This window comes from Microtus pennsylvanicus, chromosome 22 (genome assembly GCF_037038515.1).
Source record: "Microtus pennsylvanicus isolate mMicPen1 chromosome 22, mMicPen1.hap1, whole genome shotgun sequence".
Lineage (NCBI taxonomy): Eukaryota > Metazoa > Chordata > Mammalia > Rodentia > Cricetidae > Microtus > Microtus pennsylvanicus.
Window position 1 is genome coordinate 2692062 of NC_134600.1, and position 22353 is coordinate 2714414.

The 22353-nt window shown below is 45.4% G+C and overlaps 1 protein-coding gene across 8 annotated transcripts in view; it reads left to right on the plus strand.

Moving 5' to 3' along the window:
* Satb2 (SATB homeobox 2) overlaps positions 1-22353 on the plus strand; it is a 176212-nt gene that overhangs the window by 137307 nt on the left and 16552 nt on the right. For all 8 annotated transcript variants that reach the window (XR_012908804.1, XM_075955937.1, XM_075955934.1 and 5 more), the window contains one exon: positions 1497-1694. Coding sequence is in view for 7 of the 8 variants with exons in the window: in XM_075955937.1 (XP_075812052.1) it covers positions 1497-1694 (198 nt within the window). In the remaining variant the exon portion in view is untranslated. The remainder of the gene's footprint in view (positions 1-1496; positions 1695-22353) is intronic.

The window sequence follows — 22353 nt, forward strand, 5'->3', positions numbered from 1 at the left end:
AAATATTTTGACATGAGTCAGCGAGCGATGTTGACAGCCTCTGTATTATTTTCATATAAGCCATCATTTGCATCGCATTTTCTTTCTCGTGCAGCGGCGAGAGAGAGAGAGAACATCCGGATGGCAGGGATGGGGCGAGACCCTTGCAGGTGCCATCCTGATCCACGGCACACCTTCCTGCAGGTGTGGCTGTGCAGGGGCGGTGAGCCCAGGGCAGCGCTCAGAGATGAAGCAGACATACCTTTGATTTTTATTCTGGCCAAAGCTGTTGTCTCTGTCTGCAGGATAGCTAGCGATTGGAAGGATAGTTCCTCCCCAGAGGACTCGGTGCTATTGACACCAAGATTATTTCCCCGATTTCTGTTGCCATTTCATAATAGACATGTATTTGTCTTTCCTCTCTTTAGAATAAAACACTAGCCGGGCGATGGTGGCGCAGGCCTTTAATCCCAGCACTCGGGAGGCAGAGGCAGGCGGATCTCTGTGAGTTCGAGACCAGCCTGGTCTACAGAGCTAGTTCCAGGACAGGCTCCAAAACCACAGAGAAACCCTGTCTCGAAAAACCCCCCAAAAAATAAAAAAAAAATAGAATAAAACACTAGCCAGTTGGGTAATTCCTAAAAAATTATGGCTGAAAAATTAAAATTACCTCTTTAGGAAAGTAGGTAACTGTAATCCCATGTGTCCTTCTAGAAGATTCTGTTGTAGTGTTTATTAAGAAACTCATTATGGGGTTGGAGAGATGACTCAGTGGTTAAGAGCATCGGTTGCTCTTTGAGGGGACCCAGGTTCAATTCCCAGCAACTACATGGCACATGGCAGCTCACAACTGTCTGCAACTCCAGTTCCAGTGGATCCAACACCTTCACACAGACATACATGCAGACAAAATACAAATGTACATAAAATAAAAATAATGATTAAAAAAAGAAAAGAAAAAACTCATTGAGAGCTGGGCAGTGATGGCACACGCCTTTAATCCCAGCACTTGGGACTCAAAGGCAGGAAAATCTCTAGAGCTCAAGGCCAGCCTGTTCTACCAAGCAAGTTCCAGGACAGGCCAGCCTGCTCTACCTAGCAAGTTTCAGGACAACCAGGGCTGTGCAGAAAAACCCTGTATCTGAAGAACAAAAAAAAAAAAAAAAAGATAGAAACTCATTGAGAATATGTCCTTTAGGAAGGTGTTAGAAATGTTGAATATAGATTCTTGGGCCTGGGATGTAGCCCATTGTGGCACAAGCTTGAATTGAAGGCCATTTTTGGCTACACAGAGGCTAGCCTGGACTTATCAAACAAGAAGTGTGAAGCCTTTCGAATACTGGCGTGGTCACTGGACGGATATAAGAGTTGGACCGTTTCAGGCACTACTAGAGTCGGTGGGAATAATTCTGACCTAAAAACATGGTGGCTTGGGGAATGGCAGTCAACTTGAAGTCTAGGCTGGCCCAGCCGCTCCGCACCGGCAGCTCTAACTCACAGTATCCCCTTCTCTCCAGGGCTGGCTCTGTGAACTGCTTCGCTGGAAGGAAAACCCCAGCCCAGAAAACCGCACCCTCTGGGAGAATCTCTGCACCATTCGCCGCTTCCTGAATCTTCCCCAGCATGAGAGGGACGTGATCTACGAGGAGGAATCGCGACATCACCACAGCGAACGCATGCAGCACGTGGTCCAGCTCCCGCCCGAGCCCGTGCAGGTCAGTGTCTTCCCAGCCCCAGTGGAGCTTCCTGCTGGCTGCAGCTGCCCGGGGTCAGGGGGGCAGACTGCCTCCTATGAGCAGAGGACTGGTACCCTGTCCCTGAGGACAGAGCGACCTGTCCTGACAGCAGATACTGTGCACGCGCTTACCCCGGAAGAAAATGACCAGGAAAGCCAATGCCACAGCAGAGGCTCTCCTGGCATCTCTGAGGTTGTAAGTCTGGAGCTCTTCGATGTTAAATCCCGTCTCCATCCGTGTTTCATGGCATTTTAACTTTTGTTTATTTGTGTGTGTGCACGTCCACACGCATGACAGTGCAGAGGAGACTGAAGGACAACTTGCAAAAATCAGTTCTTGCCTTCACCATGTGGGTCCTGAGGATCCAACTGGGGCCATTAGGTTTGGCATCAAATGCCTTTACCCTCTGAGTCCCTGGCCCATCCATTTGTGCTCTAAAGAAAAATTGAAGGAAATTTTGATCCAAAGTTCTTCAGGTCATATTTGATGAGTTGAAGAAATAGCCTCTTGACCTGAGAATTATCTTTAATTTCAACTGAAGCCTTAAGAGAAATCATGAGAGATTCTCAGAATTTGAAGACCCCCTCCCCTTCTACAGGTCTGCCTTGTTTGAGTAGCATGCTTAGGGGGCTTAGTTTTTCAATCAGGTCAAGACAAATGTTTCTTTCTGAAGTAGCTGAGTTTACTGTCTCCTTCTGGATCTAAAGCCAGTGACCTTCAGGAACTTATAACCAGTGTGTCAGTAGAGTTTTGCACATGAATTGGTTTGGCCCTGTGGCCCTGTGGTCTGCAAAGCAAACCTCCCGAGCCCTCTCTCTGCCTTAGCTTTCATGCAGACAAGAAAGGGTTAAGGCCAGAGTGCATGAGTGTACATGAGTGTGCACAGGTGTATGAAAAGTACAACAGACAATTATTGGAGAAAGAGAGCTGCTTGTTGGTTTCCAGCTACCCAGCTAGCTTAGACCTGAAATATTAACACAGAAACTATTATTTAAATCACTACTTGGCCCATTAGCTCTAACTTTTTATTGGCTAACTCTTACATATTAATTTAACCCATCTCCATTAATCTGTGTATCACCATGTGGCAGTGGCTTACCAGCAGAGTTTTGGCATGTCTGACTCTGGCAGTGGCTCCATGGCATCTCCTAACTCTGCCTTCCTCCTCCCAGTATTCAGCCTAGCTTTCTCTGCCTACCTAAGTTCTGCCCTGCTATAAGTCCAAAGCAGTTTCTTTATTCATTAATGGTAATCACAGCAGACAGAGGGGACTCCCACATCAGATGATGATAATGAAGGAGAGGTGATGAGGTACAGTTTATGTCACAGATGTCCTAGAAGAGATGGTGAAGGGTGTCTCCTTTCCTGTTACTCCACCCTTCTATGTCTGGGGAGCAGCCACAAGTGAAGGGGCCTACCCAACTACATTTTATCAAACACCAACATCTCAGCTAAAGCCCCCAGGCTTTGATTTTTCAGTTTCTCTGGTTAGTCACACTGTGACTTGTGGGTTCATGGAGGCAGTGTCTTGCAAAGTTCTCGGTGAACCCAGAGCTGTGGGCAGGAGCAAATGGCAGAGCCACTCACTGTGGGAGACTGAGCCACAAGGCACATCTCCTTTCTCCTTGTCCTGATCTTTTCCTGGCTAGGGCTTCATCCAAACACCAAGGAACCTCCCCACGGATAATTAGACCAGTATACTGAGTCACATAGAGCGGTGGCTTTGAGACTTTTAATTTCTTCAAATTAAAGAGGGCCCTATATAGTTTCCCAACCCTTTATTTTAGAAAATAAATTGATTCAAATACTTCCAGAGAAGCTCCTAGTCATTCACAGGGTTGTTTCATAACGCTCAGTACTGTGGAATACTAAGTGTAACCGTGAAATAGTGTCAGATGAGATGTCACACCAACCGTAGAAATCCATCCCCATGAAAAACTCACTATCAGCCCCCATTTCTTATTTTGCTATAAACTGGTCCAGATTTCTGTTTTGAACCAATAGAACACCAAAGATTATGTCAGAAGCCAGTCACTTTGCATGGACTTTTATTCAAGGTCTATCTTAGTTCTATACAATAGAAAAAAAAATTTTTAGGTTTTCTTCTTGATTGTATTGGCAGATGGAGCCATTTTGACAGTGAAAACACTCATAGGTTTTTGTTTTTGCTTTCTTGTTGTTTGTTTGTTTGTTGGCTTTTGGAGGCAGGGTTTCCCTGTGTAGCCCAAGTCAGCCTCAAATTTGAGATCCTCCTGCCTCAGCCTCCCAGGTGATAGGATTATAGGCATGTGCCATCATGCCTAAGAAAAGAAATTTGATATAGCACTGTGAAGAGCTATCATCTGTCGTAGGGGAGGACTTTGATCATTGCTTCCACATCTTACTTGTCTAGCTTCCTTGCAGAAATCATGCGTGTGGCTCTGTGTTTAGGTAGATGAGAGAAAATGAAGTTTAGCATCCATGGGGTTGATCAGTTGACGTGAACTCGGTTGATTCGGTATTCTCTTGTGTTTCGTGTGTCTGAGCCAGAGCTTTCTGACAGTAGTTACTGGATGAGCAAAAGCAGCCTACGCGGTTCTCAGCACGTTGTGCCAATTTGTGTTGACTTCCGGAACTACAAAGATAAACTCACTTACCCTGTGAAAGTTCATTCGTATCATAAAGATCTCAGCTAAGGGATTCATGAGAGGTGACTTACCCCGCACTGAATTGGCCTTGCATCCTGGTGATCCGGATCCAATCGCCACTAGAAAACCTGCGCCTCCCTGCAAACGGCACGGCTTTTCTCAATTTACGTCTGTCAAAGAAAGACAAAGGCAGGGGTTAATTATTTATTACAATCATAATATAAAAATGAGGGAAAACAACTGGAAACAGTTGGTAATCCTCTAAAAGACTAGCGAATGCAGCTGACACATCCTTGGTGCTGGGTAGAAGATGTTCTGAGATACACCAAGCCTCTAAGACAATGTCTGTGGTGCTAGGCCAATGGAATTAAGAGTTGAGATTTAACCTGTGTCCTTTTGTCGGCTGCAACTTTTTAAAAAGGCAGGTGTTCTTGCATGCTTTAGGAGTTTAGAAACTCCTCAATAAGCTTACCATTGGTTTAGCGATGCTGCATTCTGTGTAATTGGGTAGGAAATGCGCCATCACTAAATCATTAGGGATGAATGAAATTAGCGATGGATAGGGGCTTCTCATATATACAGCATAATAAAATGCAGAGAGGTCTCCTCTCCATGGTCATGGAAGAGTACCATTTAATTTCATTAGATAATTGGGTATACTATTCTCCAGATTTTCTTAAATGATGAAGATCAGAGACAGTGATCTCTGGATATAATCACTCACTAGACTGGTATGCTGACCTGGCTTCTGGAGATACCCTGGGTCAGAGAAGGGACTCTCTGTGTCCCTCTCCAACTGGAGTTTGCTGGGACGCCCTTCTGACCACAACCCACTGTTTCTCACCCATTGTCTGCAGACAGAGTTTAAAGACCACAGTCCTATGTGCATTGAAAATATACTTTTTTTTGGAATCATAAAGGTTTAAAACATTAAACCTACGATGAAATATCAGAAGAGTCTATATAAAACCCAGAGAGTTGGAAGATTTGACCCGCCAGGGTCAAGAAGTCCACAGCATTTCCATGGGGACTCACCCCCACTATGTCACTCTGTGCGTTTATACAGACATCCATTCCCCTTTCCATGTCAACTCTGCATTTGTGATGACTCTTCGCCTCAGTGAGGTCACCTGACCCTGGAGGTCTCATCTATACTTCTGAAGCTACTGCGCCAAAGCCACGGTGCCTTTAATTATATCTTTGATTTTTTTTTCCTACATGCTGCCTACATTTGTTAGTTCTTTGAGAACATCACCCAGTATGGTTTGGTCATCTTGACTTAAGCCTCCATCTGTTGGCGAATAAGTGCCCCTTTGATGGAATTTCCCACCAGAGATGAATCAAGGTTATAGTTGAGACCACACTGAGCTTAGGGCCATGCAGGACTTGGTCAGGTGGAAGAATGATGGGCCCCCTCCTTGGAACTCATGTGTGTAGTCATGATGACTTATCTGGCTTTCCTGGGTTTGTTTTGGGAATTCTAAGCCTCCTTAGAAGTCGCAGGTTAAGGCTGCTGAGTAGAAACTGGCTTCAGCTCTGAATACACATTCTAAAGCTATATATACACCCTATATCCACATGAAGAGGTATAATATCGTCCCAAGGGAATATTTGATCAAGGGAAAATTAAAAATCCTGGCTTCACAGAAGTGTGTGGTCCTCTGCCGCAATGCAGCATATAAAGAGGCAGTAAGCATCCCTGGCATTAACATTTTATGAAGAGGGGAGATATTTTAGGGACAGAAACAACATAAAGAGCTTCATTGGCGAGTTAATAACGGGAAAAGCAGTGAGATATCACCAATCAACGTAATGCCTCCAGTTTAAGTCTAGATACCACAGAGAAGATCGTAAGAGGGGAGACGAGGAGTCTGCAGGAATCTTAACTGATGGCAGTTAAGAGCACCTGTTCTTGGAGAGAACCCTGGTTCGATTCCCAGCATCCGCATGGTGGTTTATAGTGGCCATGTCTCCAGTTCCAGGACATCCCGGAACTGTCCGTGGGCACCAGGCACACACAGGGTGCACACACGTGCATGGAAGCCAAGCACTCATACGCACAAAATATATAAGTAAATCAGAGGGCAGGGCAATGACAAGGCAAACCAAGCCAAACGAAAGCATTCTGTAACAAAGGCAAAAAACGAAAAAAAAAATTCCATTTTTCATTCCAGCAAGTTGAGACAAAGTTACTTCTTGTGAATGTAGTCCTTTCCCCCACATGGTTATTACAACCCAAGGCCCTAGAGCAGTGGTTCTCAACCTTCCTAATGCTGCAGCCTTTTCATACAGCTGCTCGTGCTGTGGGCCCCTCCAACTATAAAATCAACTTTGTTGCTAATCCATCATGGTAATTCTGCTGCTATGAATCATAATGTAAACATCTGTGCTTTCCTATGGCCTGAGGTGACCCCTGCGACAGGGTCATTTGACCCCCAAAGGGGTTGAGACCCACAGGTTGCAAACCACTGTGCCCTAGAGCAAATGGATATCCCCAGCGTGGGATCAAAAGCTAGTCATTTTCAGGGATTCCTTAGCACCAACTACACTTTACAGTTGGGAAAACCAGAGCAGCCACTGAGCCTCGGCTGAAGCCGGGGTCACCAGCTTGGTTGAAAACACAGGTGGCTTTGGCGTCCACGCTTGGCTGTCACCACCTTTTGCTCTGAAGAAGACAGGACATTGATGCTTCTATAACTGGTCCCTGAGCAGGGCTGACTGGGGACATCAATCAGATCGTTTGTGTTGGCGGAGTTCGTGTGTTTACCGTCTTATTGTCATTCCACTAGTGTTTCTGTGGGCTGTTTTCTAAGTTCAGGACTTAGGAGCTAGCTCTGCACTTTTAAAACAGGTGCCGGTTTTAACATTCTATACTGTTCATTGATTAAGAACATGAGATCTGGTGTTGGTGGCTGCGTACCATCATTGTGCCTTGGCTTGTCTGACCTGAGGTTCAGGGAGTTCTTAGCATCTCCTGAGCCCTAGCTTTCCTGCTGCTGGTAGCCACCAATGGCTTGCCACCAGGGCAATGATGTGCCCCCCTCCCACCCCGTGGGATATTTGATAGTGTCTGGGAACATTTTTGATTATTACAGTTTGAGAATGCTACTAGAGTCTGAGCACTGCCAAACACCCAGCATGTTAGACCATCCCCAAACACCCAGTATGTTAGACCATCCCCCAAACACCCAGTATGTTAGACCGTCCCCCAAACACCCAGTATGTTAGACCATCCCCCAAACACCCAGTATGTTAGACCATCCCCCAAACACCCAGTATGTTAGACCATCCCCCAAACACCCAGCATGTTAGACCATCCCCCAAACACCCAGTATGTTAGACCATCCCCAAACACCCAGTATGTTAGACCATCCCCCAAACACCCAGCATGTTAGACCATCCCCCAAACACCCAGTATGTTAGACCATCCCCCAAACACCCAGTATGTTAGACCATCCCCCAAACACCCAGTATGTTAGACCATCCCCAAACACCCAGTATGTTAGACCATCCCCAAACACCCAGCATGTTAGACCATCCCCCAAACACCCAGCATGTTAGACCATCCCCCAAACACCCAGTATGTTAGACCATCCCCCAAACACCCAGCATGTTAGACCATCCCCCAAACACCCAGTATGTTAGACCATCCCCCAAACACCCAGTATGTTAGACCATCCCCCAAACACCCAGTATGTTAGACCATCCCCAAACACCCAGTATGTTAGACCATCCCCAAACACCCAGTATGTTAGACCATCCCCCAAACACCCAGCATGTTAGACCATCCCCCAAACACCCAGTATGTTAGACCATCCCCCAAACACCCAGTATGTTAGACCATCCCCCAAACACCCAGTATGTTAGACCATCCCCAAACACCCAGTATGTTAGACCGTTCCCCAAACACCCAGTATGTTAGACCATCCCCCAAACACCCAGCATGTTAGACCATCCCCCAAACACCCAGTATGTTAGACCATCCCCCAAACACCCAGTATGTTAGACCATCCCCCAAACACCCAGCATGTTAGACCATCCCCCAAACACCCAGTATGTTAGACCATCCCCCAAACACCCAGTATGTTAGACCATCCCCCAAACACCCAGTATGTTAGACCATCCCCAAACACCCAGTATGTTAGACCGTTCCCCAAACACCCAGTATGTTAGACCATCCCCCAAACACCCAGTATGTTAGACCGTTCCCCAAACACCCAGTATGTTAGACCGTTCCCCAAACACCCAGTATGTTAGACCGTTCCCCAAACACCCAGTATGTTAGACCATCCCCCAAACAAGATTTGGTGACCTGTTATTAGTGTCTTAGTTGTAATCCCTGCTCTGAGACTCACCATCAAGGCCACACCTGTGAAACAGAACATTGTATCACCTGGCTGATTCTGAAATTTTCCCTATATGAAATCCAATATTAGTAATAACAGTGATACTTCTGCCTCTTTCTCCTTCTCCCTCTCCTCCTCCTCTCCTTCCTCCTTCCCTCCTCCGCTCCTTCTCATCTCCATCCCCCTCTTTCTCCTACCTCTTCTCCTCCGCCTTCCTCACCCCTCCCCCACTTTTCTCTCTTCCTCCTCCTCACCCCATCCTTCTCCTTTCTTCTCTGGCAGCAAGTAGTCTTTTTGAAAGCCAGACTTTCCAAATGTGAGATTTTGTAATTTTATCATCTTTACTCATTGTGAAAAACCAAACCAAGAGAGTGGTTGGTTTTATCTACTTGGGAAGATGAGAAATTGAGCTTAAAGAAGTTGAGTAACTTGCTCCAGGTGAGAACTTGAATTCACATCCGTCTACCTTCTGCCTTTGACTTTCACTGGTTTCAAGGCAGCGTTTCCTGTAAGCCTGCTGTCTGTTGTCTTGTATTGTTCACAGCTTTCTTATATGTATTTTATTTTTAATTATCCAGCTGAAAGATTTAGATTCTTGGGCTCTCTTCTTTACCGTGAAAATTATACCACGCTGATTGGTGTGATGTCACAGACCCGAGATCAGGGCCATTCTCCCTGGTCATCAGCTGCTTCTGGGACACTTGGAATGTGACTTCTGTTACCCAGGGTTTAAGGTCCTGTCAATCCCACCTTCCCACTCTAACTGGAGAGACTATCTTGATTTATGAATTTGCTCCCAAAAGAACAGCTTCTAGGAAAATAAAAAGATAAGCCAATTAATTAATTAAGGATGTTTGCAAATTCTCTAACCAGGTTAGTACGATCGCCCCCACCCATCTTGGAATCATTGCAAGCTCCCATGCAAAACCTGCGGTTTGACTGTCGTTCCAAAGTGATGGCAGTGAGTTCTGTTTCTTGGGGCAGGTGGTTGCAAAGAGGTCGGTCCTCAGGAGGAGTCCTGATTTCTGTGTTACCGGCGCCGATTTCAATATGTCTAATTTTAAAAAGATGTTACACGGGAATATAGAAAATTTTGGCATTCTTTTCCACCAGTTCTTTTGGTTCTAGGAAGCGGGTGTCACCCCATGTTCACAGCCCTAACTATGCTTAGAAGCTCTCCCCCATGAAATGCCAGAGCTAGAGCAGTTCCTCAGGGACTGGAGTCAGGCTTGGACACTTGCGATGCGGTTGGTTCTCAGTAGACATGTTAGAAAGGGGCCTGCTCGCTTTGGTTAAATCTAATGTTTCATTAAAGTCTTTTCTCTTCCTATGAGATATATACATCTGTATTTGCTGCATTTGGAAACACAGTAGAAGGAACAGAAGGTGAAGCTGTGTGGAGGGAGGAGAGGGGTGTCAGGCAGGCACAGCTTAGGGACCCCCCCACTTCTCATCTTTAGCACAGCCCCTCCCAGTCGCCAGCTTCTTTCACTCACAAGTTTTTCTTCCAACCCCTACCCCCCCCCCCATTTGCCCTCATGGTCTCTCTCAAGCCGGCTGTTTGTGTTCACTCCCTGTTGGCTACTGCAGATTACTCTCAAAGAGACTCTGAACTGTCCACTTGGTCCCTCCGAAGGCAGACTTGAAGGCAGACTTTCTTGGATGGATTTCCACCAGTCCCACCAAGGCTTGGTTAGAAGGATACTGCACTAGAATGCATTCGGAAGAGCCTTGTTGGGCAAGTGTCAGAACAGTTCGGGAATAATGGGAAATAGAAAAGCAGAGGGCTGTGGACTACTTAAGATTAACCTGTAAACAAGCCATGCTTTAGCCAGGAAACTAGAGTCCCATTTAGGAGAGCAGGACTCTCTTTTGAGGGGTAGGGAGGGACCGGGGTTTGTTGGGGTTTTTTTGGATCAGGATAGACGGTTTGCAACTGAGATGCACAGGTTTAATAAAATCATACCAAGAGCTATATGACCTGTTTTTGGATGTAAAGGTTTACAAATAAGTCCTGGGAAACCAGTGATGGAGGGAGACTGGAAGCTTTGTATACCCATGCTCTTACCCCCTTTTTATTGCAGCTTTCCTGGCATTTTCTGTTTACTTCTTTCTGTTCAGTCAGTGTGCTATGGATACTGGTAGAAGTTCATCTTAATTTCTCTCTGGATCTGCTGTTTGCTTTCTTTAGAGTGGGTTCAACCTCACCCTGGGCTGATTGCTTTAATAATTGGAACATGTGCTGCACATGAAAATATTCATATACATAAAATAAAATACACTTAAAAAGAAGACTAAATTGGTATTTAAGCATAAAGCTTATTATCTTTTCTTCTAAGAATTACTCTGGAATCTGTTAAAGTCAGTTCAGGGTTGCCCACTTTCTGCCCTTCCCTCCTTCTTTTCGATACTGAGAAATGATTGTATTTTTTTCCTTCTCAACCCGAGAGCACAGAGGGCAATGACAGCAAACGGAGGTGAGCCAGGCTGGTCAGATGCGAATGGCCCAGCAGTGAGAGAGAGAGGGACAAGGTGGAAGTGTGTGTGCGCGCGGTCCTTCCCTGTCTCCCTCCTATAAACGAGCAACAATTAACCCAACCTGAGACACGGGCACTCATTGTTCTCTCCGAGACCTGCTCACAGCGGTTCACCTGACAAGAGGAAAGTGCCTTCCTTTCTGCTTCCCGAGATGGCAACCAACATGTAACCCTTGGGAAAGCTGATGAAAGTTGACCAGGAAACTTGTTTCCAAAGTGCAAGTTGTTGAGAAATTCCAGAGACCAGTTGTTTTTATTCTTGCATTTTGATTTCTTCATCCAGCAAGTATTGAGCCCCTCCGTGTGGCAGGCGTCCTTCTAGGTTCCGCGTTTATAAAAGCGATTGCGGCAGGATTTCCCACCGAGAGAAGGATTTCCCTGTGCCTAGGGCGCATTTCCTACAGACTTTCATTTTCCTCTGTGCCCCTTTCTCTGAATCCAAGGTTCAGGCCAGTGATGGTGGCACAGGCCCTGTTTAGAGGTTCGTTCTGATACAGAGTGGCGTCTCTTCGCTTCCAGGTTTTTATCATTGTTGTTTTTGTTTGGTCAGTTTGGTTTGGTTTGGTTTTGGTTTTCTGTTGTCAGAAAGGATCTAGTAACAACTCTGGAATACACTGAGCCTCTCAGGAAGGACATTACCTTAACGCGCGTGCGCACACACACACACACACACACACACACACACACGCATGCACGCACACACACGCTGTTCGGAGGTGTGAAGCAAGCAGACAGTCCGTGTCGATTCTGGAGTCCAGAGCGATTTGCATAGCTCCACAGAAGAATTACATCTGCTGATTAGTAATCAAATGGTCTTTTTAAAAATAGTTTTGATGGAAAACAGATGAGAAACAAGTATGTCCACTCCACCCTGAATTTACCCCTGACCGCACAGACACTTTTCTGTGTCTCTGGCCTGGCTGCGTTCATTCTTACCACCCAGACTGACTTCTCAGAGGGCTCATTCTTCGTCAGGGCACCAGCCAAACTGCCTGGCTCATCCGGCATGCCTTGACTGAATCTGTGGCCCTTAGGAGGTTCGTGGCCTGTACGAGTCCCTCTTTGGGCTGAGCTGTTACATAGAAAAGCACTTTGGGAACCCATTCTACATTTTCCCCTTCTCATCCCTACCAGTGTGCTTTGCACTCCTTGGCAATTGTTGTGAGAGGGGTCTTCCTCTTCATGGAAGAAACACAGGGCAGTCTGCCCTTAGGGGCTTTCCCTCGGGGAAGGTCCCCCACCAATCACGTCTGCTGATCACCCAGGGTGATGATTGTACTTATTTTGGTTTAGGCCTCATTACTCAAATAAGGTCACGAATCCTGGAGATAAATGCCTCTGACGTGACGTAGAAAAAGGCTGGGCGATAAAGCCTGTTGCCTTTCTGAGACTTTAGGAACCCGATGGAATCAGCAAACCTGGTTCGTAAATTTAAATATTGAAATATTTCCAAATTCATCCAAATGAATCATCATGCTTGTCCTGCCCACACTTTTAAAGAGCTATAAATCATAAATATCTAAGTAGACCACGAAGCCGTGGCTCTGCGCATCGCAGAGAACACAGAGGATAAGAGGAGGGTTTGAAGTCTAAAGTCACCCCTGTGAATTCCGGGATTACAGTGACTCCTGAAGATGTTTTGGAGATAGAGATAATGACCCTAATCTTAAGACTCAATGGAGCTTAAAGATTCAGTGTTTGCTTGGAGGTACTTGAGAAATGTCCATAAACTCTGAGTAGTATTCTCTGAAAAAAATTATTTTATATGTATGACTATTTTGCCTGCATGTGTATCTGTGCATGTGCGTCTATGCCTGGCGTGCATGCCTAGTGCCATCAGAGATTAGAAGGCTTGTCATCCCATGGAACTGGAGTTTACACAGTTGTAAAATACCATGTGGACGCTGGGAACCAAGCCCAGGTCCTCTGCAAGAGCAACAAGTGCTTCTAGCCTCTAAGACATCTCTCCAATCCTGAGTAGTATTCTTACTAACTTTAAGATTAAGGAAATATTTTCTGCTCAAGAGAGCTCAGAACTGAGTTGAAAGTGGTATCAATGCAAGCTTTTCTGTCAGTATGGTCGGAGAGTGACCCCAGCTCCGTGGTCTGCTTGTTACATGGTTGGGACCCGAGCTCCATGGTCTGCGTGGCACACAGTTGTCTTGAAACAGTCGGAAAGACTCAGCAGTCTGCTTTCTCCTGACCTTTCTATACTTCAAAGTCCTTTAGAAGTCTTTGTAAGCCTTCTCGCTCTAAGTGAATACCCACTGTGCAGAAGAACTAAATGGAATTGTGGATGAGAGAAAATAGTTTGTAACTCGGGCTGCTTCCTCCTCCTCTTCCTCCGTCATGCTTCCACTCTTAAAATGCAAGAAGATGCATCAACTTCTTGAAAACTGCCAAGAGCCTGGCTGGTTTTGAGACTGAGGCGCTGGGAGCCCGAGCAGTAATCGCACTTGGATATCTCTGGCCCCGTGTTAAACTAGCATCTGTAACAGCTCTGTGATAGTCTTTGTGGACTTATGGGAAAATATTAACTGGTCTTGAGGAAAGAAGTATATTTAAAAAGCATTATTTTTGTCTCATAGTTCTACTGGTTCCCAGCTAAGACCATCACTTAGGTCATCTCTCTGGAGCAACACATAGGAGTGAAGGGAGATGGAGGGGGTTGCTTACCCCATAAGCCAGGAAGCAGAAAGAAGAGAGCCTGGGGTTTCCCACAGCTCCTCTGGAGCAGACACCTCCAGTGACCTAAGACCCCTCAGGAGGCCCTATATCCATCAGGTTCTATTGCTTTCGACCTAGCCTTTACCACAGGGGTCTTTGGGGTTCCCTCATCCAAGTCATAGCCCTTCCCGAACATTTGCTATTTTCTGCATGTTTGTTGACACCTTAGGACTTTCATGTATGATTTTTTGGAACCTATGTGTCTTATGAAAAGAATAAAAATTATCCTCTGTCCATGAGCATTTGGCCCAATGGAAGAAGAAAATAAAGAGCCCAGTATTATTTCTGTCAATTGTCGTAGTACAAGCTCGGTGGTTTCCAGACTCTTGACTGGAAACACGGCCTCTTTGGTTGGTTTCATCTACTTCATTTCAGTGAGTATCAGAAACAAAACAAAAATAAAGCAAAGGCCCACATCTCTGGGGAGAGTGAAGTACGTCGGGGAAAGAATATTAGCGAGAACGCAGCCGACTACGGACGGTTTACTTTAGACTTTGACCCAATTGGTTTGCTTGTGACTGTAATTGGACCTGTGGCAGGAGAAAGCCAGCTCTAGAGCCAAACCTACCGGTATCCAGTGGCCCCTCAGCTGGTTCCGCTTAGCACGGAGATCTCACGTGGCTGAAAACTGCTGCTGATTTTTATTAAGTGGAAGTCGGGAAGTTCCTCTTGTAATGATAGAAAAGCACACTCCCAATTAAAGAAACACTGCCAAGGTTCTGACTTTCATTTCTTTTATTATTACTTGGCTTGACCCTAGAATTGGAGCGGAGGGGAGCGGGCATCAAGCAAACTGAGTTAGCTAACAGTCCCAAGGCCACAAAGTTCAATTTCCCCACAAGTTGTTCCTCCATAAAATCCATTGCAAACCATACCGCTCTTCATCTTTCGGTGTGCAACTTTTTGTGGAATTGTCTGTTGTGTGGGGTCATCCCAATCATGTGGGTACCGGGAAAATGACATGTAAGCCAGGTCAAGCAGAGGGATTCCAGAAAGGTTGGGAAGCAATGTGTGGCCTGGCAAAGGAGGGATGCAGTATCACTTTCTACGGCAGAGTCGAGGTGTCCTGGCGGAAGTCTATGCCAACCTGTGACATTTTTGGAAACCTGAGAGGTTTGTTGGTACGCCATTGAGAGTGTAAAGCCCACCACAGTGGCCTTCCTCTGATAATTTGCCAGCGAGCCAATTGGGACTGTGAATCCCAGAGAACCCATCTTTAAACACTCACCATTACAAAACTGAATAAACGCAGGTCAACTTTAAAAAAGAATACAATCTTTTGGCCATTCATGCCTTTATTTTTATTATTATTATTTTTTATTGAGCTCTACATTTTTGCTGCTCCCCTACCTTCCTCTCCCCTCCCCTTTTACCCTCTACCATGGTCCCCATGCTCCCAGTTTATTAAGGAGATCTTGTCTTTTTCTATTTCCCATTTAGATTAGATCCATGTATATCTCTCTTAGGGTCCTCATTGTTGTCTAAGTTCTCTGGATTTGTGGTTTTTGGGCTGGCTTACTTTGCTTTATGTCTAAAAGCCACTTCTGAGTGAGTACATATGATATTTGCCCTTCTGGGTCTGGGTTACCTCACTCAATGTGATGTTTTCTAGATCCATCCATTTGCCTGCAAATTTGTCAAACACCATGTTAGATGTATTTTTTTTTAAGTCAGCTGTTTCTGAAACTGAATGACATCAGAAACCAGGATGTCAGAGGGTGCTGATGTAAATTGCAGGGGGTTTTACTTATTTCTCGTTTTCAGGGTTTCTCTGTGTCTGGCTGATGTGGTGTGAAAGTCTTACCTGTGTTTCTACTTGCGTTCGTTGCGCAGAATCGCGTCACACGAGGAGCCCATAGTCTGCCATTTCAGAGCATCCAGAAACGTAGAAAACGGGAACAAATTATCCAAGCAGAATTGCTCTTTTAGATAAGACAAACTGAGCTCAGACTTCAAAACAAGGTGTAGGCTGTTTGCTTTAAAGTCCCGCACACTCCAGAAGCTGAAAACACTGGAACTCACGCAGACACCTGTGGCCCTGGAGACGCCTTCCCGCTTCTCTTGTGAGTTGAGTGAATGAATCATGAAAGCGAGCGTCAGCCTTCCACACACAGCATCTACAACCCACACTGGGTGTCGGTCCCCACCCCCCATTGTCTGAGAAGGGCTCATCTTGTATTCTGTGTCTCCTGCCTCTGCCACCCAGGTGCTGGGCTTATAGGTGTGCACCGCCATGCCTGACTCCCAGTGATTTTTTTTTCCCATACAACGCTTTCCCGAGCACTATGTTTTTCTTTTTGGTGGGGTGGTGGAGCAGTATACTTATAAGTATACTTTTACTTAAAGTATAGCACACACTTAAAGAGAGTGGGAGGAATGGGGGTGTGCCCATGCTGAGCCTTCCGGGGTGGGTATAATTTCAAGGTACGTGTGTGAGAGAAATCAACATCTGAGTACTTGAGGTGGGATCCAAACCCTCCAATGAGAGGGAGGTTCCCTTAGTGAACAGTGGAATGCTGTTAACATGCTCGCTTCCTTTGGAATGAAAAGAGGCGCGGGATCCACCGCTCCTTTGGCTTGTGAAACATAATCCGAATGAAACGTCCCATCCTGTCCTATTAGCCGACAATTCTTTGATGCATCTTGGTATCAGGTGGACTGATGAGCCAGGCCAGGAGTTTTCAGGTCCCTTGATTGGCAAGAAGGTGGTCTATGCATTCTGCCTTCCTGGAGCAGAGCTAGAACCGGGCTGTCTCAGTGTGCTTGCCCACGTGGGGCAGAGGGATACATTGCACCACATGAACACGCAGTGCCCTCAGTACTCTGCCTTGCCCACATACAGAACGTGTCTGTCATCAGTGCTTACTCTATGGCATGTTCATCTGCCCTTGAAGCCTTTCAAAGCCTCGTCTGAAGCATCTCGGCCCAGATGGAAGTGCACAGTCCCCTTGGAAGTTCCAGAGCAACAGAGACACAGACCAGACATCTGATATTAATAAATAGCTTGGGTGTGTTGGGGGGGAGGGAGGATTAGAAATCAGATTATTTATTTAGAAAGTTGAAAGTCTGCATTTGTGATGATTCTTCTGTTCTGGAAAGGAAGTAGGTGCTGGGTTTAGGGTTTTGCTTCTTTCTCCTTCTCATCCTCGCGTTTCCCCCTCAGCCCCTTTCTCATGGTTCGAATTAAAGTCTAAAGTCAGCCGGCACGGCTGTGTGTATAGCTGCAAGGATGTGGTAAATCACGGCGCGGTTTGCCATCTCAGACGTGGTGGTGTCAGAGACGGGAGACCAAAAGCGAACCCCCGGCTTCCAATGAGCTTCCTTGAAATCCTTCACCCTTGCAGGATCGTGGATAACAACTTATCATGGATAATTACATTTTTACAAACGGTAGAGAAAATCATTTTGACACACACGTAGTATTTTCCAGCCAGACCAGCTTCTCAATCTTTTACAGCTTTCATGCATTAAGGCTTCTTTTTTGGGGGGCTTTGTTTTGTTTTAAAAATACTATCATTAATAATAGGTTTGTTCTATGATTGGTCTCCAAATAGAAGACACCAAAGAAGACCCGCTTCCCCCTTGCCCCAAGTCAAACATCTGATGCCCTTGCAGAACGTGGCTGTCCTCATGATTTTTATTAAGCAAGTTATGGCAACCAAATTTTTATCCAGATTTCTAAAAGCTTTGGTCATTTTTTTTCAGTTTATTGCTATAGGTCATAGAATAAGTTATGTTTAGAGGAAGTCACTGAAAAGTAACAATAATGACAATAATAATAAAAATAGGGGAAAGAGAGAGGAGAAATGCTGCCATTGATCTCTTTGCCACTGCTCTCCGGTGAAGAGAATTTGGACCAGCCAGCCCCAAAGGCAAGCAGACTTGCTTCCTGCTCTGCTGACCCCAGTTACCTGCAGTGAAGTTCTAGGGGGCAGAAAAAGACGGGGGAGCAGTCCATCCTCTCTCCTTAACCCCTTCTGATCAGGCACAGTGTTTCACTTTGCAAATGAAACGGACTCCCCTGAGGCCATTGAAACTTTAATAATACCCAATAAATAAAATCATATCTAATAACTCAAGGCTCCCATTTGACACCATCCTCCTCCAGACGTGCGCCAACTGCAGAAACATAAATACTCGCAGGCTTTGAAAGCCCAGCTCCTATTTGCTAAATAAACTTGGCCGGCTTTAAATTCCTCTGTGTACAGTCATTAATACAATGCACTGTGACAGCATTTAATTAAAGTGCTTTTCTCTGTTAAGTTCATTAAAAGCCCCCCCGTCCCCAATATAGGACTGTTTTCCAGATGCTGAGAGGCACAAGGGCTGTCAGGCTCCTTTTGAAGAACTTCTCATTTCTCTTTGTAAAGTGTTTATTACGCTCTCTTTAGGAACTCTTAAATATGACTTAGGAAGGAAGGCGGGCTCCAGGACACATTCTCTGTCTCTCCAGCAATCTCTCAGAAAATGAATGTTAGTTAATGCGTGTGGGTAAGCGTCTACGTATTTCCCCCACGCGGGGGGACACCTCCAGGCATTTGAGATGGGATAAGGAAGATACAGTGTCCACAGCGGGTTGAGGAATTTGCACTGGTTCCAAACAAGGCACTTGGCTTGGGTAGATTTGCCCGCAGATTCGGGGAGAGCCGGCGTAGCTGTCCGGTATTAATAGATTATTGACAGTTTAATGTCTTGGCACCTACTTAGCCCATGAAGTATAATAACCAGGAAGCTGTGTGATATGAAAGCAGTCAATAGTATTTTCAATCAAAACCTTTCAGTTAATTGCTGGTTGACCTTAGAGATTTCCTTTAGGCAATGCCGTTCTTAGTCTAGCGCGACAGGGCCGTATTGATTTGCGTGGTTTTATTCAGAGATGATTATTTAATGCCCACTGCTGAGTACACATGGTAAATTGTGCTTCCTTGGCGGCTGCCATCTGAATGGCCTCTTGGTCATGCCCTGCCAAGCTCCACTATTAAAATATTTTGTCAACTCTGTTCTCAGAACTAGGAAGTTGGGGTACCTGAAGTCGCACGTGACCAAGTGTGCTAATATGATTATAGCATTTTGGTGGCATTTGGGATCATAATTCTGGTAGAGACCCCAATAAGGCGAAAAACTGTCTTCTCAGTGAAGGGTGTGGCACCTTCAGGCCAAGCCGTTCTCTGATGCCGCCCCAATGCCTTTTGGTCTCTATGGATATGTGAGGTGATTCTTATTTGGTCTCTAGACCTTCTATGTTTAGCTTCGGTGATTTATTTACTTCCAGTTGAATATTAAAACCCCAGATTTTGATAACATATCAATCAGCAGCAAAGCAGTGAAGAGTTTACTTTGAACCATTTCCTCTCTTTGAAGCCTGTGCTGTTGAAGCTGGGGAGACTGAGTGAAAGGGAGGCAAAAAAACATATTTGAAATTGATTCTGTTACTTTTTCTCTTTATTCTTCATTCAGATGGACTTCATTCATGTCTGCTCTAAGGAAAACCACACTGACATTTTGTATTTTGTTTTGAAGAAAACACTAGGTATTTCTCCATAGCATTTTATAGGCAGAGAGCATTCTCCTGTATCTAAGTCAGGGGCCAGCACCATCTCCGGAGGCTGCCAGGACAAATAGGCTTCATTAGAAACACTTGTAGCTTTCTTAGGTTCTTTTTGAGTCCACGATTCACTTTCTTTGTCTTTTATGGATTCTCCAGGCTTCATCTGCTGTCTGCTGTTTTGCCTGCAGCAACTTTTCTGGTCATCGCAGCTGTCTGCTGCAGGCCGTTTGAGATCTGCTGAAAATACAAATGTTTTTGCAGTATGAAGAAGGGCAGAGAGACAAAATAAAAGCAAGTAAACATGTCAGTTTTAGTGCCCAACGACAGTAACAACCTAAGTTTTTGTATCCTGGGTGTGACTCACTTCCAATCAAATGATGTATGGGATTTAGACAGCTATCTAGCATTGCATGCATGCAGCAAGTCACTGCCATAGACAGCTATCTAGTATTGCATGCATGCAGTAAGACACTACTATAGATAACTATATAGCATTGCATGCATGCAGCAAGTCACTACCATAGACAGCTATGTAGTATTGTATGCATGCAGCAAGACACTACTATAGATAACTATATAGCATTGCATGCATGCAGCAAGTCACTACCATAGACAGGTATCTAGTATTGCATGCATGCAGTAAGTCACTACCATAGACAGCTATGTAGTATTGCGTGCATGTAGTAAGTCACTACCATAGACAGCTATGTAGTATTGCGTGCATGTAGTAAGTCACTATCATGGATAGCTATCCAGTATTGCATGCATGCAGCAAGTCACTACCATAGACAGGTATCTAGTATTGCATGCATGCAGTAAGTCACCACCATAGACAGCTATGTAGTATTGCATGCTGCAGCAAGTCACTACCATAGACAGGTATCTAGTATTGCATGCATGCAGTAAGTCACCACCATAGACAGCTATGTAGTATTGCATGCATGCAGCAAGTCACTACCATAGACAGGTATCTAGTATTGCATGCATGCAGTAAGTCACCACCATAGACAGCTATGTAGTATTGCATGCATGCAGCAAGTCACTACCATAGACAGGTATCTAGTATTGCATGCATGCAGTAAGTCACCACCATAGACAGCTATGTAGTATTGTGTGCATGCAGCAAGTCACTACCATAGACAGGTATCTAGTATTGCATGCATGTAGTAAGTCACCACCATAGACAGCTATGTAGTATTGTGTGCATGTAGTAAGTCACTACCGTAGACAGCTATCCAGTATTGCATGCATGTAGTAAGTCACTATCATGGGTAGCTATCCAGTATTGTATGCATGCAGCAAGTCACAACTGTAGATAGCTATCTAGTATTGCATGCATGCAGTAAGTCACTCCCAACTATTCTGACTCAGCTCCTTTGAGGAAGCATATACTCTTTCACCAAGGTCGTGGTCTTCCTATTATTTTTATCTTGAAGCTATTGGATGTCTTTTAAATTTTAGTAAGCATTTCAGTTCATTGAATATGACAGTTCCTGCTACAGAAGCACTCTGGGCATTTTATGATAAATTTTATGGTTCAACTATTTACCGAAGGCACTGTCTTGTCCTGTGAAGTCATTGGTAGTCAACAACAGGTGATGGTACCACAACAGATAAATGCAGAGAAAACCACAGCAAACAGTGTCAATCAGTGTTTTAAAACTGTGGGGAGAGGACCCCCAAAGGGAACCACCCAGGGTCTCTCTCAGGAGCTTCCCAGGAGAGTCACAATGAAGCTAAGACTGAAGAGTAGGGAGGTTCTGCCCACAAGACTCTGATGGGTATATAGTCAACAAGGCGGCAACTGAGGAGCAAGAATAGGGCAGAGGGACAAACGATAGTCAGGTGACAGTTCTCTTGGCCACTCAAGAGACTTTGACCTGACTGAAGGCCACTGAAGGCCTTTGGCAGGGTGTTCTGTTCAAGCTCATTCAGGCAAGAGGGTATAAAACTCTAAGTGACATCAACAGGAGTATCTAGAGAGAGGGGACCTTCCTCCAAGAGTCCCCTAAGAGGGAGTCCCTTCAGCACATGGAATGAGCAAGATGTTGACTGTAGATGAGGGAAACCATCGCCGAGAACTCTATGCTCTTGGCTGGAGCCAACATGGGGGTTGGTCTTGGAACACCAATCCCGAGTGTTAATGATTAATTCCCCGCTAATGCCAATTGTAAGTATATTTGTTTTGTACCGAGTTCTCAGCTATTCAATTAAATCCACCCTTAAGCAAATTCGCATTTGAAAGTATAATCACCCGACAGTTGCATCTTACAGCGATGACCGGCGTGGGGTAAGCCAATAGGCTCCAGAGAGCCACGGTTGTGTGGCATGTAGACAAAGTGGACTTGCTGTGCGGATTCAGGAAGATAAGGATGCTGTCTTACTGGCCTCGTGGGACCAGCCCAGTCCTCTACAGCTTGGAGACTAGAATCTTTCTTGTGGGAAAAAGAACATCTAATCCAGTTACTTTGCCTTAGGGAATTAAGAGACTGAGGATTTCCTTGCCAGTCACCATTCTGGGAGAAGGAGACTGGTTTTCTCTTCTCGTTTTTCATGGCTAAGTAGGAGTGCCCGGTCCTTCCAGATCCCCATCTCTCCCTGGGTGTCCTGGCACAAGGTTGCCATGCAGGAATCTCCTCTTAGCTTGCTTCAGCTAGTGTAATCATTAACACGGAGGAGTGGGGAGCTAATAGCCATCCCTACAGCGAAGCCGTTTAGCACTGAGAACTGACGGCCCGTGAACCTGTGGGAAGCTTTACCCCACACCATTTCGTCTCCCCATAGTTTTCTCTTGAAAGCAAATAGCAAGGAGCTCTGCCTTGATGGGAAGAGATGAACGCTGAGATGAGATGA